Source organism: Lycium barbarum, chromosome 10 (genome assembly GCF_019175385.1).
Source record: "Lycium barbarum isolate Lr01 chromosome 10, ASM1917538v2, whole genome shotgun sequence".
Lineage (NCBI taxonomy): Eukaryota > Viridiplantae > Streptophyta > Magnoliopsida > Solanales > Solanaceae > Lycium > Lycium barbarum.
In genome coordinates, this window is record NC_083346.1 from 4,362,289 (window position 1) to 4,378,757 (window position 16,469).

The following is a 16,469-nucleotide window of genomic DNA, read 5'->3' on the forward strand; positions in this document are numbered from 1 at the left end:
GTTAGCATAGGCAATATCGTGTGGGACTGGAGGTATTAGGTATGACTCACATCGGTTGTGGAGGAATGAAAATGTCTCTTTATATGGTTTTGATTAATCTTCACATCTTGAGCTTTTTTTTGGGTTGGATTCAGCCAAAAATTCATTTTTGTATCACCTATATTGCTTGGCTCCTCCAAAAGTGTCATCTCAATATAAGAAAAATAGGTAAACATAATCGTAGAAGATAATGGCTTTGCGGCATGAAGAATCGACTTTCCTTAAAGAGATATTGTCCGTATAGATATTGTCCAGATTATACCTGTAGATTTTTCTATATGCTACTTCAAGAGTGTCCTTATATTTATAGAATTTGAGAGATCACTTTTCAGAATAGTCATGTCCTTTCACGAACTGATGTGTCTATTCAATTTAAGACCTCTTATATACAAACTATCTAACACTCACTCATGCTAATTTATCCAAAATACATAACTTTTGAAGGATCTAAAACACAACCAATGATATTTTTTTGGAGGATACAAGCAACATAGGTCCTCTTCCTCCTTTTACTCTTCTTCTTACTTAAAAAGAGAAAGGAAAAAAAAAAAAAAAAAAAAGGATTCATATCCGGAAATAATATTTTCCGAAATTTTCAGTGTAGATGCAGATGGATCCGCCATGATTCACTAGTGACGTTAGTTATGATTATTGGTCATAGACCAAAAGTGATATATTTTCACGAATTTTAGAAAGTTCAAATTTGTATATGGGAGATCAAAAGAATCTAGCACCTCATATTATTATCAATATCAGTTGATAAGGTTGAAAGTCCACTGTTCTTTTCTTCCATCAAAATAAAGCCGATGAAATTATTTAGGTAGAACAGGGAATACAATTACGTTAAGTTTGACTAAATTATTATTAACTTTATAGAAAGGGTAAAAATTTATGTTGTTTAAACTGAATCAATTAATGCGAGATAAATATATGTCATACACCATATTAATTATTTAATGATGGCCAAGTGATATGTATCCTCACTTTAAATTTTAACTGCTAAAATTACTATTTTGGTTTGGTATGAATAATGGGCGCAGGTAAGTATGACCTACAAAAAGAGATGTTTGTGAGTGGTATGCCATATATATTCCCTAGCAATCGATTACTTATCTAATTTGAATACCTATTTTATCTACAGAAGATTCTCGTTTATTTAGTATTGGACCATTCATAGCAGTAATACCAATCTGTTTAAGTTATATATAAATGTAAATGCTTGCAAGTAAGTTTTGCTATTTGAACGCTATCACAATTTGTCTCAATTGGATGCAAATATTTTTTTTTTCTCAAAGAAAATCTAGAGAAAAAAAAAAAACAGAAAAAGAAGGAAAAACCAAAAGGAGCAACAAAAGGAAAAAAAGAAGGAAAATAACACGAGAAAAATAGTGGGAACATGTCGAAAAATGCGCGAATAAGAAAGAGACATGTCTACTAATATACACACATGCAAATTGCAACAATTAAAAGGTCCAAAGTTCACACTATATTAGTTTTTCTTAAAAATGCGCGAATAAGAAAGAGACATGTCTACTAATATACACACATGCAAATTGCAACAATTAAAAGGTCCAAAGTTCACACTATATTAGTTTTTCTTTTAAGTTTATACTTTCACATTATCTTCGTGGCTCTTCTTTAGCCACTATACTAACTTTAAATTTGTCTCTTTTGGAAAAGCTTTTCTAGAACTTTTTCTTTTTTCGACCTAATTTAATTATAAAATATTTGGATAGTCGCTATCATTGTTGTTCTAGAATTTTGTTATATTCTCGAGGAAACTAGAGAAGTTATTCAATAACCCAAAAAGAAAAAAGTTAAGTAAACAAACAAATTTGTTCTTTTAAGTTCTTAAAAAGTTTGCCTTGTCAAATGCTTAATAGCTTGAGCACTTAATTTTGGAGTAACTTATTTTTAGTATTCAAATATTTTGTCATAATTTATTTTTCTTGTTTGATTATAAATAAAATTCAAATATTAGTATTAGTTTAAATTATATAACACATAAGTAGAATCCGGAAAAAAATCAATTTTGATTCAGAAAATATTACTTCCCCCTTTCACTTTTACTTGTTCACTTTGGACTTTTCACGCTGTTTAAAAAATAATACATATAGTACATAATTTACCAATCTACCCATATTAATTGATGCATATTTTTATTGGATTTGAAAAATGATTTGAAGTGAGTAATTAATACTATGAGTAAAACGAGAAAAATAAATTGTCTTCTCTTGATGTGTTAAAAGTGACAAGTAAAAGTAAATGGAGGAAGTATTGTTTACTAAGAAAATATTACATCAGTTTCTAAAATTTCTTAACAAAAACTATGTTTTCTTGAAGTACTAAATTATATGAAAGGACGAGTCAGACTAATCTGGATTTGTACTTGGGATCCGGCTAGTCTAATTTTGACCTCGAGTCCCATTTTAAGGGGTAAATCAATCTTATCTATGAAAGACGATTTCATTCTCAAGCTTGAACTTGAAACTTATGTTTAAGAATTAAGGAACACTTACCTGTCCACTACAACTTTTATGTTAAACGATCTATTATTATATCTTAGAAAATGATGAGCGGCGAATTCAGTGTATTAGCTACGGATTCACTGAAACATCATGTACATGTATTACAATATTCATAGATATTTGATAGTGAACACAATTATTATTGTACTGTATAATAAGTCGAGGACGTTGTTAGTGGCCAAGCCAAAATTTTCACTAAATGAAGTAAACGCACATAAAATTAAGGGGGCTCAAAATATCGTATATATAGATAAAGTAAAAAAAAAAAAAAAAACTAGTTACACAATGTAATTTTTCAGCGAATGGATATCGATTGATACCTCTGGAACGCATGTGGCTCCGCCACCGAACGTTCTAGAAATTCATAAACTTCAAATTCCGAATCCACCTTTTAAAACGATATAACACAATGTGAAATGATTTTCTTTTTAAAAGGAAGTCCCGTAAATTAGGACTGAAGAATATTCTACACCTCTCGACCGTAAAAGAGAAGTATTTGATTTACGTAGTATTAATTGTTCCACGGCATTTTTTCCTTAGTCACCTCACCGATCACGTCACCTATTCTATACTCAAAATCCTATATATAGGGATCGTAACATGTTCACTTTTGTATCATCACTTCTTCCATTTTTCTCTATATCAATCTACTATTATTACAGATTTATTTTTAAAAATGGCAAAATCATATGAAGATGAGCACCCAATTAAGGCATTTGGATGGGCAGCTAGAGACACTTCTGGGGTCCTTTCTCCTTTCAACTTTTCAAGAAGGTGTACAATTTTTTTAAACTCGTCTTGAAAAAGTTACTACGCACCTTTTTTGTTCAATTCTTAAAATTTTGATGATGGGTTTTTGTCTGTTCTTTCTTCTTGTTATTTTTGATGATGTGTTACTGAATGGGGTATATTTTTGTGTGTGTTAATGAGTGCAGGGTGACTGGTGAAAAAGATGTGCAGTTTAAAGTATTGTATTGTGGAATTTGTCACTCTGATCTTCATATGCTGAAGAATGAATGGGGTAACAGCAAGTATCCCATTGTACCTGGGTAAGATTTTGTCCAATTTCTTATATTTTTCAGATCCTTTTCTTAATGGTTAGACTATTTGTCTTGTCAAATGACATGTTAAATTCCATGTTTGTCTAAATGAAATTGGTATTTATAAAAGGGGAAGTTACATAAATACTAGTAAACTAGTAAGATATTTCATAATATACAACTATTAACTAAATTACATAATTTACAATATATACCCTATAAATGAGTAAAGGAAAAAACTCTTTGAATATAGCAGTTTTCCTATAAATAAGAAAACTAAATCTGTAGGTTATATTTCTTCCTTCAAAGAAAAAATATGACAAATAAATAATAAAATCAATTTTTTCCTAGAAATTCTCTAATGTAAAAATACAGGTCCTTATTACTAAGGAAGCATTATCATCTCCAATGTAAATATACAAGTGCTTATTTCCCGTACTCTTTTAAAATGGTATTTTCTTCTTTAAATTATATTCTTTGTAGTCTTGCTTGTAGAAAAATATTATTCAAGATTCAACTACACCCAAAGGATTTGTTTCCCTCACTTTTCAAATGATCTTTCCTTCATTGAATTATTTTCTTAGTAGTCTTTATTTTAGAAGAATATTATTTAAGATTCAACTACACCAAGAGATTTGTTTCCCTCATTATTTTCAAATGATATTTCCTTCATTAAATTATTTTCTTAGTTGTCTTGCTTTTTGTAGAATATTATTTAAGAATATTTGTATTCAACTACACCCAAGATATTGTTTTTGTAGATTTAATGGATTAGCGAGAAAGGAAATTAATAGATATTTTTAATGAATATCATGGTAAATTTATTGGACTACCAGGTAAACTTATAAGATCCTTAGGCTTTACATTAGGGGAAGTTACATAAATACTAATAAATGAGTAAGTAAAAATTCTTTGAATATGACAATTTTCCTATAAATAAGGAAACTAAATCTGTAGGTTATATTTCTTCCTTAAAGACTAAATATGAGAAATAATTAATAAAATCAATTTTTTTTCCTACAAATTCTCCAATGTAAAAATACAAGTACTTATTACTAAGAAAGCATTATCATTCGTGCCTCTCTGTTCCACTCTTTCTCTAGGGTTCTTGATATATCTTTCTGTTTCATCACACTGTTTTTCCAACTCTTTCATCTTATTCAATATGAACATTTTGAACAAAGATCACTTATATTCGGATCTCCCTACCTCCCTCCTGCCGCTGCCTACAAATATATTTAATATATGATTAATATACTTATATATCATCAATATGATCTTGATATAGTAATGGTATATAATATTTAAATATATACCATCAATACACCTTTTTTATGCTTGGTATTCCAAATCGTATGATGCTAATTTGAGACGGATGGAAATATATAGTATATTATTCAAAAAAGGAAATCTACTTTAATGTTGAATGGACGTGTTTCGAAAGGTATTATCTTTTATATGCATTATAATATTGAACAAATATGTTACTATATTAAGTATACCATATACAACATATAACATTGGTCTAATATTAATTATTGTCCTATTGTATACATTATATAATATTAAGCATATTTTATACAACATTTACATTGGTATATCAACTATTTTAATGAAATAAAATACATATATAAACACACACACATACACACATATATGTACGATAAAAAAAGTTATAAGATTAGTTTTAATGTTGAAGCACGAATAATAATTAATGTATGTTTATTTACTTTTCTTAATATAAATATATTCAAATAATTTCATTTTGTCATAAAAAATAATTGCATCAAGTGAAAAGTAAAAGAATAAAAATAAAAAGAAGGAAATGAAAAAGAATCTTTTCAAAACGATCGATGTCGGATTTAAAGGTCTATTAAATAATAGTATTCATCTAATTTTGTTTTATTTTGAAAGTTACATTAATTTTCTCTCATGTCCTCTCCATATTTAAAAGAAATAGAAAGTAAAAATTATATGCATTAACTCCTAAAAATGTGGGTAACAAAGATAGTTAGAACCTAAAAAAGTTGTAAACTATGTAAATAAGCTGAAGTAAATTGTATTCGTGTAATTTTTTGAAAGTAGTTGTAATGCTTTAAATTACTTTTTAAAAATTTGTATTTGTGTGATTTTCCCTTTATAAAATGGTATAAGCATAGTAGCTTAAAATGGCAGCATTTTTTGGAACCTTTAGTTCGAAGATTTGATTTTTATGCAAAGTGATACAAAGGTTTTCTTTGCTATTTCATTCAGGATTCTCACTGAGGGAATTCAAAATATATAAAGTAACGCACAAAGAAGCCAAGGAGATTTAACGTCTACTATATATACATAAGTAATAATTTTGACCATGTATATACAGTATAATTTTCCGGGATGAACCCCTTTACGCTCCCCTAGCTCCGCCCATGATTTCATTTGCTAGTTTTCCTGTTGTCTGTATCTTTTATTATTTTAACATTGCTGCTACTGTAAAAGATTTGAGATTTGAAAAAAATACCCAATTAGCTTGGTGTTTTGAGTTGTTGATACCTTGGTAAATCCTAATTTGTTGGGACATGTTAAAATTTAGCAGGACTTGTATAGTCTCTATATACTCATGAGTGTAACTAATTTCAAGAATCATTATTACAGGCATGAGGTTGTTGGTGTTGTAACCGAGGTCGGTAGCAAGGTGGAGAAATTTAAGGTTGGAGACAAAGTAGGTGTTGGATGTATGGTAGGATCGTGTCGCGAATGTGAGAATTGTAATGTTGATCTCGAGAATTATTGCCCTCGTCAGATTCTTACCTACAACTCCTATAACTCAGACGGGACCCTCACGTTCGGAGGTTACTCCGACATCATGGTTTCTGATGAGCACTTTGTAGTACATTGGCCTGAAAACTTGTCGATGGACGCTGCTCCTCTGTTATGTGCTGGAATCACAACTTATAGCCCTTTGAGATACTATGGACTTGACAAGCCTGGAATGCACATCGGTGTTGTTGGTCTTGGAGGGCTCGGCCATATGGCTGTTAAGTTCGCTAAGGCATTTGGAACCAAAGTGACTGTTATTAGTACATCTGCTAGTAAGAAACAGGAAGCAATTGAACGTTTGGGTGCGGACTCTTTCTTGATCAGCCGCGATCCTGAGCAGATGCAGGTGACTATAACTTGGACATTCGTAATTTAAATGATATTGTTATCGTTGAAGTGTGTCACATCTCATTTAAAAGTTTAAATGGTTAGAGAGAGCACTTTTATTTAATTAATTGTGTCTTCAACACACCCCGCGTTCAGGTAGGGTTAATTCTTTTTAATGAGCCAAGCACGTGAAATTCTTTTTTAACAATAGTGGCGTTGAGACTTGAAAGCATGACCTCTGGCTGCTCTGGTCCAGTGTTGAAGTGTGTGACGATCTCCTCTAAAAGCTTAAGTTGTCACAGAAATAATGCTGACTTAGTTAATCATGTCAGTTCAACAGTTTAAACACGAGAACGGAGGCTAATGCTTAATTCGTTTAATATGAACAGGCTGCAATAAGCACATTGGATGGGATCATTGACACTGTTTCAGCGGTTCACCCTATTCTTCCGTTGCTTAGCTTATTGAAATCTCATGGTAAACTTGTTATGGTTGGTGCACCAGAAAAACCAGTGGAGTTGCCAGTATTTCCTCTACTTATGGGTAAGCTAATAATTTCACTAATTTCGGTCCATATATAGTTTTCCTTTATGCACTATTTCGAATAGAAAAGTTCAGACTAAAGTATATATTATAATGCGGAAAACAGGAAGGAAGCTAGTGGCTGGAAGTCTCATAGGAGGGATGAAAGAGACTCAAGAAATGTTGGATTTCGCGGCAAAGCATAACATAACACCAGATGTTGAAGTCGTGCCGATGGACTACGTGAATACAGCGTTGGAGCGTCTTTTGAAATCAGATGTGAAGTATCGTTTCGTACTTGATATTGGAAACACATTGAAAGCAGCTAATTGAGAGTTGAGTTGTAATAAACTAAATCCCGAAAAAGTGTTGTTTCTTATTAAGAGTACTCTTTGAATTTTAGTCTATTGCCAGTTTTCTAGTTTTGCGACTGAGACGTAGTTGTCATTGTATTGTCAGTTTTGTACTAGTGCTTTGAGAAAAAAAAATGTCATGATGTCAATGTTAATTTTTAAGAATTTAAGATGTGGTTTAAAGACGGTTATTTGTTTTTTCAAATCCAATCTATATTTCTTGTAATTTGGATATGCTATTATTTAATTTTTGAAAACTAGGTTTTAGAACCTTTTTTAAAAATAATTAAAAAAAAAAACACGTCTTTCTGAAAACTAGGTTCAAGCAAAGTTGAATAACTTTTTCGTCAAATGCCAACTATATATATATATATATACACACACAAACACACACACTCAATACAGGTAAGTTCTGCTATTTGAGCATTATCACAATTTGTCTCAATTGAATGCAAATACCGATTTTTTCTCTCAAAGAAAAATCTGAAGAAAAAAAACAGATAAAAGAAGGAAAAATAAAAAGCAGCAGGAAAAGGGGAAAAAAAGAAGAAGAAGGAAAATAACACGAGAAAAATAGTGGGAATATGTCGGAAAATGCACGAATGAGAAAGAGACATGTCTGTTAATATACGTTCAATTATGCGAACATATTTTTTTACTAGTGAATTTGACCGCGCTTCGCGTGGATAACACATTAAAATAAGGATAAGTAATGTTTGTTTTAATTTTGTGCTTACGAAAGTTAAATTTTACTCGATATAACTTTTTCTTTTTTCTAAACTCTAATTATAATCCAATCAATAGTTCTGATTATATTTTCTAGATTGATACCAAATGAAAAACTATGCAGCTCGATACCGAACAAATGAGAAATAATGCAACTTTAAGCAATAAGTCAAAACATATCTTCTGTTATGAAATAATATTAAATATACACTACACAAGAGATATAGTCAAAAAAGTTAGGAGAGACAGAGAGATTTTTATTGCCATACAAATCATCAAATGGACCTCCTATTTATAAGAGGAAAATGGTGGCCAAAAACATGATAATAGTTTGGAGGCCATGTATTCTTGGTTGCCAAGTTTCCTTGGCGACCAAGTATTCATGGTTTTCAAGTATAATAAATGGATATCCATTACTAATATTTACAACATTCATCCTTGGATGTCCATTAATAGATGATGTGCCTCGTAAAACCTTATTAGGAAAAACCCTGTGGGGAAAAGTCCTAATGAAGGAAAAAAAAATACACATATCTAGTAATACGCTTTGAGAGCTTCCTCATTAAAAACCTTGTCAGGAAAATCCAAATGAGACAAAACCTTGGTCAAGGGAAAAAGAGTACAGCGCGTATTTGCTCCCCCTAATTAAAGCATCACATAATTCTTGAAGATGATGAACTCCGATCTTGTATATACCAACTTATCATATCTTGAGGTTGGTACTGTGTTTGTGATCAGATCTGTCAAACGACCTGGTTGATAATCTGCATCTTCATTCCTTAGATAGAGTTGCATCATCACCATATAATATTGTTAAAATCACATCAAGTACATTCTTGACTTGCTTCATAATCTATCTGATGTTATCATGGTTTGACAGAAATCTTTCATGGAAAGAGATAACATATTTGGATCGAACTCTTATGTCGATCAGATGAATGCCCTGTATATCCAAAACACTTGACAATATTTGTTAGGATAAACACATTCATGCCATACTTTCATTAGCAATATGCAATTGATCTTATTTCAATATCTCCCTATAGGAGTAAATTATATCATGCTCGAAGTTATAGCAAGATATATAAGTGCATCAATTGCATAAAGATATGGTACTTCAGGACCTATTCAATTTTCTTTTTTCAACCTCTTTCGGCAGATAATGTATTGCTTTTGTAAACTCTTCAAGAGCTCCAATAATATTCATATGAAAGATTCTGACTATCATAAAGAGATAAGGATAAACATAGTATATTTGTACCATTCGTCAATGAATATACATTAAGGCGATTTCAGTACATCAACATTGATTCATTTAATCCATTTAAGGATTATAAACAAGTTTCCCAAGAATTTGTATATGCTTCAGGCATTTTGAATCCTTTAGAAATTTTCATATAAATTTTGTCGAGTAAGCCATATAAGCTGTGAAAACTTCTATCAGTATAAATTGTGACATCTTCTGATGTCTAGACTACAGGTCCAATCGCTTACCAAGATGCATCTTTTCACTTGCTAATTATTTCTACGTCAACATGCTTTAAGAGACGTAGAATTCTGATCCTCACAACCTTATACTATATTGCGTGCTATATAGTATCAAAGATATCGTCGACGATATTTCAATTGTATCGGTTCGCAATTCGACATAACTTACTGAAATCTCATCACTTCATTATTTTCAGGTACCTGAACCTTTCATAAGGTTTATGAAGTGTTATGTCGTAGCTCTTCAAGAGCACATAGCCTCCTCATTATGATCATTTGCTCCTCCCTTTTTCAAGGATTATTATATTTGAAACCGATTGGTCTACCATGCTCCATGCATGTTGTAGACTCTGTCCTTCAGGGACTCTATGAGCATTTTGCTGATGAAATATGAAATAGTTGGGTTAGCAAATGCTTCCAGCATTTGACTTGAATTATCTGAGAATCATACTGATGATAATTCACAACATATTTCTTAGCTGCTTATTCTCTCCCCCTTATGTTAGTGACATATATCACCATTTTCATTGGGAAAATCCATCTGTGTGCATCATGGTATATCCATTAATCATATACCGCACATTAAACGCTATAAAATGGAAATATCTAGTTCCCGACCCTAAACTAAATATGAGGGGATAATTTATCAAAATTTATTGGTCTGAAGCATACAAGTGTTGTTGTATTGAATATATCATATCTCAGACCAACATTTGAAGTTCTGTTCTTATAAGCAATGGTTTAGCTGTATTATGGAGGCATCTAATGCCAAACCAGCTTAGATATAAACCAGCATTATCAAGATGAATTTTCTTGATTACATGTTCTGAAAATTGTGCTTTCAACTCAATTATTTGAGCAAGCAACTTCGTAAATGTCAAACTGCAGGTTCACAATAAATGCACATGTGACTGTCTCATAGATGCATCTATTTAGGACATCACATTGCAGGTGAACGGGCCCACTTCACCTTTTATATTTTTCAGAATTTAAGGGATTCAGTCCCAACATTAGCTGGTGTAATCAACTTATCATGAGAACAAGCAACACAAACAAATTCTTGAAGAATCTTCTAGTTCTTCAATATGTTTTTAATACTCAATTAATACATCAGATTTAGATCATGATGATCAAAAGGGTCTTGTCAACTGATAAAATTATTTGTACTTGTAAACTTCAAGTTTACCATGACGAGTGTTATTTACTTTAATAAACTTCTAGTTTACTATTGCATGAGAATGTATGTCAATAAACTTCTGGTTTATCGTAGTATGTTATCTCATCATGCTCGGGTAACATTACACATGCGTATTTCTTACCTGTAGTAACTTGATGATATTTAATATTTTCCTTTCTTTTCGTGGAAAGAAATTATGTTCAAGTAAGCAAATATGTCATGGTTCCAGGAGTCTATCCGATCATTTGTAGTCTCAATATGATAACCATTGTTATTGTTAGTAAACTTCAGGTCTACCACAATTTGTTTTCCGAACGTAACAATTACGATCTAGGATAAATGGTGCTATCACATATAACCTCTTCGAGAGACTTCAATTTATCTACCATAATCAGATATTATTTGGACACTGCTGGTGTCGTGATACTTGTAGATAAACAATTAGCTCTTCTGGGTGCCTCTGATTATTAGTTTGTAAACCAAATATTTTTTTTAGATGCTTCTGGTATCACGAAAGAAAATGTGGCTAGACACTACTGGTGTCATGAAGGAAAGCAGTAATAAAATGGAAATTTAAAGACAAACCATAAATTACGAGAAGTAAATGTTAAGCTCTAAACTTCAGTATTTTAAACATCTCCTTCAGGTAGACTCATCATTAACATCTGAATATTTTGTATCAAAGAGGCAACCACATAGTTATTAATTCCTTCAGGGGAAAATACATTAATTGTTATTTCCTTCGAGCAAATCAATAACAACTAACCATAATGTATTAATGTGGTTATAGCAGAACCATTCTACTCTGCTCCCTTTTGCCTTAGAATGATACTTTGATAAAATTATTTAAGATGTTTCTGTGTACGACAGGTTCGTGTTGCTATGTCTTAATTTCATACCACAAAAATAACATGTATATTCCTTGTATCTCTCCAGGAGGCAGGTTGTGGTATTTCTTCATTCACTTCGGGAAATGAAACCTGATCATTCAAATGTGCTTGCAATACGACGTTCATCAATAGCTCGTTATTTTACTTAAGCACAAGAAGACATTGCTTAAAAATATTTCTCAGATATTTTACCAATTCTTTCGACTTCAGGAATAAAGTTTCAGAGTTTTACTACTTCTGGAGTAAACATTAAAGTTTTACCACTTCAGGAGTAAAGTTTAAAGGCTTACTACTTCGGGAGTAAATTTTAAGGTCTTACTACTTCCGGAGTAAATTTCAAAGTTCTACTACTTCGGGAGTAGATTTCATATTTGTACTCCGGAGATAAAATTCAGAATATTTACTACTTCGGGAGTAGATTTCAAAGCTCTACTACTTCGGGAGTAGGGTCCAGAGTTTTGCTACTTCGGGAGCAAATTTCTGAGTTTACTACTTCGGGAGTAAAACGTAGAATATTCAGAATACTTCTTCTTAATTTTTCTACCTCTTCTGGAGATGAGTCGTGATATTTTAACAACCAAATACACGTCCGTATTCATACCGTCACATTTACTTCAGGGAATGGATCAGTATTTGCAACAACAACAACAACAAGCCCAGTATAATCCCACCATGTGGGGTCTGGGGAGGGTAGAGTGTACGCAGACCTAACCCCCACCTTGAAAGGTAGGGCGGCTGTTTCCGAAAGACCCTCGGCTCAAGAGAAGAAAACAAGAGAAGAAAACAAGACAAAAGGTCAGATAGGGCCAAGCATATCGAAAACAATATGAAAACAAGGAATAACAAAAGCGAGAAAGTCATGGTAGAACAGTCCAGAAAGAAAGGAGCCGTAACTACTATAAATAAATAAGATAACCAAAGTACAACGGCCCCACAAATAAAAGCAGCAATCAAATGCAGAAATCAAATGGCAATAGACAAATGAGCATAACTACAACTACTATGGTGGAAGGATAAGCCATCTAGCCTTCTATTCTAATCTGAGTCCTCCACAACCTCCTATCTATTTGCAACAGTTATAAAAAAAATTCTCATTCTTCAGGAATGGAACATAATGATCTGAACGTGCCTTAAGCATATTAAACCATGATAGGTTAGAACTTCTTTTGAAATATTGCTACTTCAACAGCAAATCAAGACATACATATAATTTAGAGAATAATTTTCTCTAACATATCTTTTAAGAGTATATCAGGCTTTCAAAGCAATTACTGCTTTAAGAGCTATGAAGCACTGTGAGATATCCAATTTATAAAATTATTACAGAATAAATTTAACATATTGATAGACAGTAACCAAAATCACATAAATCATATTCTGATGCCTCATCACATATTGCTATTCGGGAGCAATTAATGTTTTTTTTCTTTTTCCGTAGCTTTGTATTGTAAATAAATAAGTGCTCAAGGAACTCTCTGTAGCTTTGTAAAGAAAATAGTGCTTAAGGCACAACTTACCATAACTCCTCTGAAATAATATGTCAATAGCAAATCCCACTGATAGCCAATTGGAGTTTTCCAATAGAAAAGTATTTCTTCAACTTGCTCTTGAATCTAAGTTCTTCCACAAATTCTTTCTATCACGGGAAAAAGAATACAACAAAAAAAAAGGAACTTCATTAATCTCCAGTAAAATATTTCAACGAGCGACCATCAACTTCCAAAGATGAAAGTGATTAAACACAATGAAAAATTATTGTAAACTACTTATCTTGCACTTGTGTAAATTTAAAAATTGAGATTGAATGGAAAATCAAACTCAAAATGGTAGAGTCTCGTGGTGATAACGTGTTATGAAATAATATTAAATATACACTACACAAGAGATATAGCCAAAAAAGTTGGGAGAGAGATTTTTATTGCCATATAATTCATCAAATGGACCTCCTATTTATAGGAGGAAAATGATGGCCAAAAATATATATGATAATAGCTTGGAGGCCATGTATTCTTGATTGCCAAGTTTCCTTGGTCACCAAGTATTCATGATTTTCAAGTATATTAAATGGATATCCATTACTAATATTTACAACATCTTCTTCCATTATTTCTTCCCATTTTTCTCCCATCATCACACTAAATGTGTTCTCTACTCCAATATTTTCCCCATAAATTAGCTCAGTTTCCTTGATAACTCCCCGTATCATTTCAATACCACATACTCTATGTATAGACTAAAATGGTAGAAAAGAACGAAACCATCGCAGGCTTCAAAAATATGTAGACCACCGTCCGACTCTTCAAAAATACAGCTTCAAAGGGGATCCTGAAGGCTTCACTACAAGAAAGTATAGAAATGACAACAAAAAATTTAATATTTGACAACAACTTAGTTTTATTGTTGGCAAAAAACTTTTTTATTGCCATAGTATTGATTATTGTTGCAAAAAAGTACTTTTGACAAAAAAAAAAAAAAAAAATTGTTGCACGTTGTTGCAATAGCAGCCGTTAGGAAAGTCTATGCAACAAAAAAACAAATTGTTGTCAAAAGTAATTTTTGCAACAATAATCAATCTATGACAACAAAAATAATTTTGTTGCAAAATATATTTTTCCGAGGGTCTTTCGGAAACAGCCTCCCTGTCTTCCGAGATAGGGGTATGGCCTGCGTACATTTTACCCTCCCCAGACCTCACATTGTGGGATTTCACTGGGTATGTTGTTGTTGCTTTCGATTCTGGGCCCGTTTGGCTTAGCTTAAAAAAGCAGCTTATAAGCTGAAACAGCTTATAAGAAGCCAAAAAAAAAAAAGTTGGGCTATCCCAACTTATTTTTTTGAGCTTATTTTAAGCACAAAATGGCTTATAAACTGGCCAGCCAAACACTAAAAAAAGCTGAATTAGTTGTTTTCTGCAACTTATAAGTCAATCCAAACGGGCTCTCTATATATTGATATCGGCGGTAAAATAAGATTTTATTCTTACTTTGTTAGATCTTGTGACTGTTTGAAAGCTGATACCAATTAGTAATTCTTTTATCCATTAAGCTCTAACAAAAATTGGCAAAGTAAAATTATAACCAGACCTTAATCGTCTTCTATTTCAGTCCACAGCCCCACCCTTCTCTAGTCTTTGAAATCATTATAATATCTGGTATGATAATGCTTTGGTAAAGGATTCGTTATTATCCTTTGTTCTAGAGAAAAGGATGAGAAGGAGGTATTATAATTAAGAGTAATTAAATTGACCAGTTTTAAGTTTTCAATGCAAATGACATTTATTTTTGGGATTTGGAAAGGCTAAATTAATTGCAATTAGACGTGATTTAGGAAGGCTAAAGTAAATGCAATTAAATGTGGCTTTCATAGGACCAAAACTGTTAATCATTTAATAATTGAATATTTATTACATTAAAATGCAAGAAAGGTTATAAATGCCAATAATGAGAAGAGTTGTATTAATTATTTTGGAGGTTTTTAGGAGAAAGATTTCAAAATTATGCGAAAAAAATAAATAGTAATCCTGGCCAATGAAACATGCCACATCACCGTGCCCATTCCCAGCTTTATTATTATATATAGATTCATCAGTGCCAAAAAGAATAATTATGTACTTTCACATTATCACTATGGCTCTTCGTTAGCCACTACAATTAGACCTCTCTACAATCGCTAAGTTTTTTCTAAACCAAATTTATATGTTATATTTTACTTCTCTATAACAGTATTTTACCTATAACAACAACAATCAACTTCATAACAGTACACTCTTTATAAAATTACCCCATATAACAACTTTTTACTTTTTTGTATTATAATAATTAATTTTTTTATAAAAAATAGAATATCTGTGATTACCAATAATAAATGTAAAGATTTTAACCAGATATTTAATTTGATATTTTATATAATATAGTTATGACAGAGTATTGCACATGCATACACATTCAAAATATTTGTATAGTCGCTATCAGCCTATCATTGTCGTGTTAGAATTTTGTTATTCTCGAAGGAAACTAGAGAAGTTATTTAATAACCACAAAAAAAACAAAAATCAGCAAACAAACAAAATTGCTCATTTAAGTTTTTAAAAAGTTTGCCTCGTCAAAATGCTTCACAGCTTGAGCACCTAATTTTGGTATATTAAAGCATAACTATTTTTTAGTATTCAAATATTTTGTCATAATTTATTTGTCATTGTTTGATTATAAATAAAATTTTAATATTAGTAGTTTAACTTACATAATACATAAGTAGAATGCGAAAAATTCAATTTAATTCAGAAATATTAGTACTATTTTTTTTCGAAGAAAATATGACATCAATATCTAAAATTCCTAACAAAAATCATGTTTTCTTGAAGGACAAAATTATATGTCAGCATGATTTTTTTTTCCGTTTCCACCCAATGTCTCTTATCCGCTTTGAGTCCAACTACTCCGATTTGTACTTAGTATCCGACTGATCTGGCCCTAAAGTCCCATTTTAATTAAGGTGTATTGTATAATAAGTCGATGATGATGTCATTGGCCTAACCAAGATTTTCACTAACTAAGTAAACACACATAAAATTAAGGGGACTC

General features: G+C 31.6%; 1 protein-coding gene across 1 annotated transcript; it reads left to right on the forward strand.

The window, feature by feature from the left end:
* Positions 1–3,187: 3,187 nt before the first annotated feature.
* Positions 3,188–7,660, forward strand: LOC132614242 (8-hydroxygeraniol dehydrogenase-like). Its single transcript, XM_060328658.1, has 5 exons — positions 3,188–3,341; positions 3,503–3,616; positions 6,242–6,752; positions 7,123–7,276; positions 7,383–7,660. Exons 1-5 carry the CDS (start codon positions 3,244–3,246, stop codon positions 7,586–7,588), a joined length of 1,083 nt encoding a protein of 360 aa, XP_060184641.1. The 5' UTR covers positions 3,188–3,243; the 3' UTR covers positions 7,589–7,660.
* Positions 7,661–16,469: the final 8,809 nt, after the last annotated feature.

What these genes read in the sequence shown, in the direction of transcription:
- LOC132614242 (XM_060328658.1), top strand. Translation starts at nt 3,244, where the DNA reads ATGGCAAAATCATATGAAGATGAGCACCCAATTAAGGCATTTGGATGG. An exon ending in AAGTATCCCATTGTACCTGG is followed by an intron (nt 3,617 to 6,241) that starts GTAAGATTTTGT and finishes TCATTATTACAG; the next exon opens with GCATGAGGTTGTTGGTGTTG. An exon ending in AGTATTTCCTCTACTTATGG is followed by an intron (nt 7,277 to 7,382) that starts GTAAGCTAATAA and finishes TGCGGAAAACAG; the next exon opens with GAAGGAAGCTAGTGGCTGGA.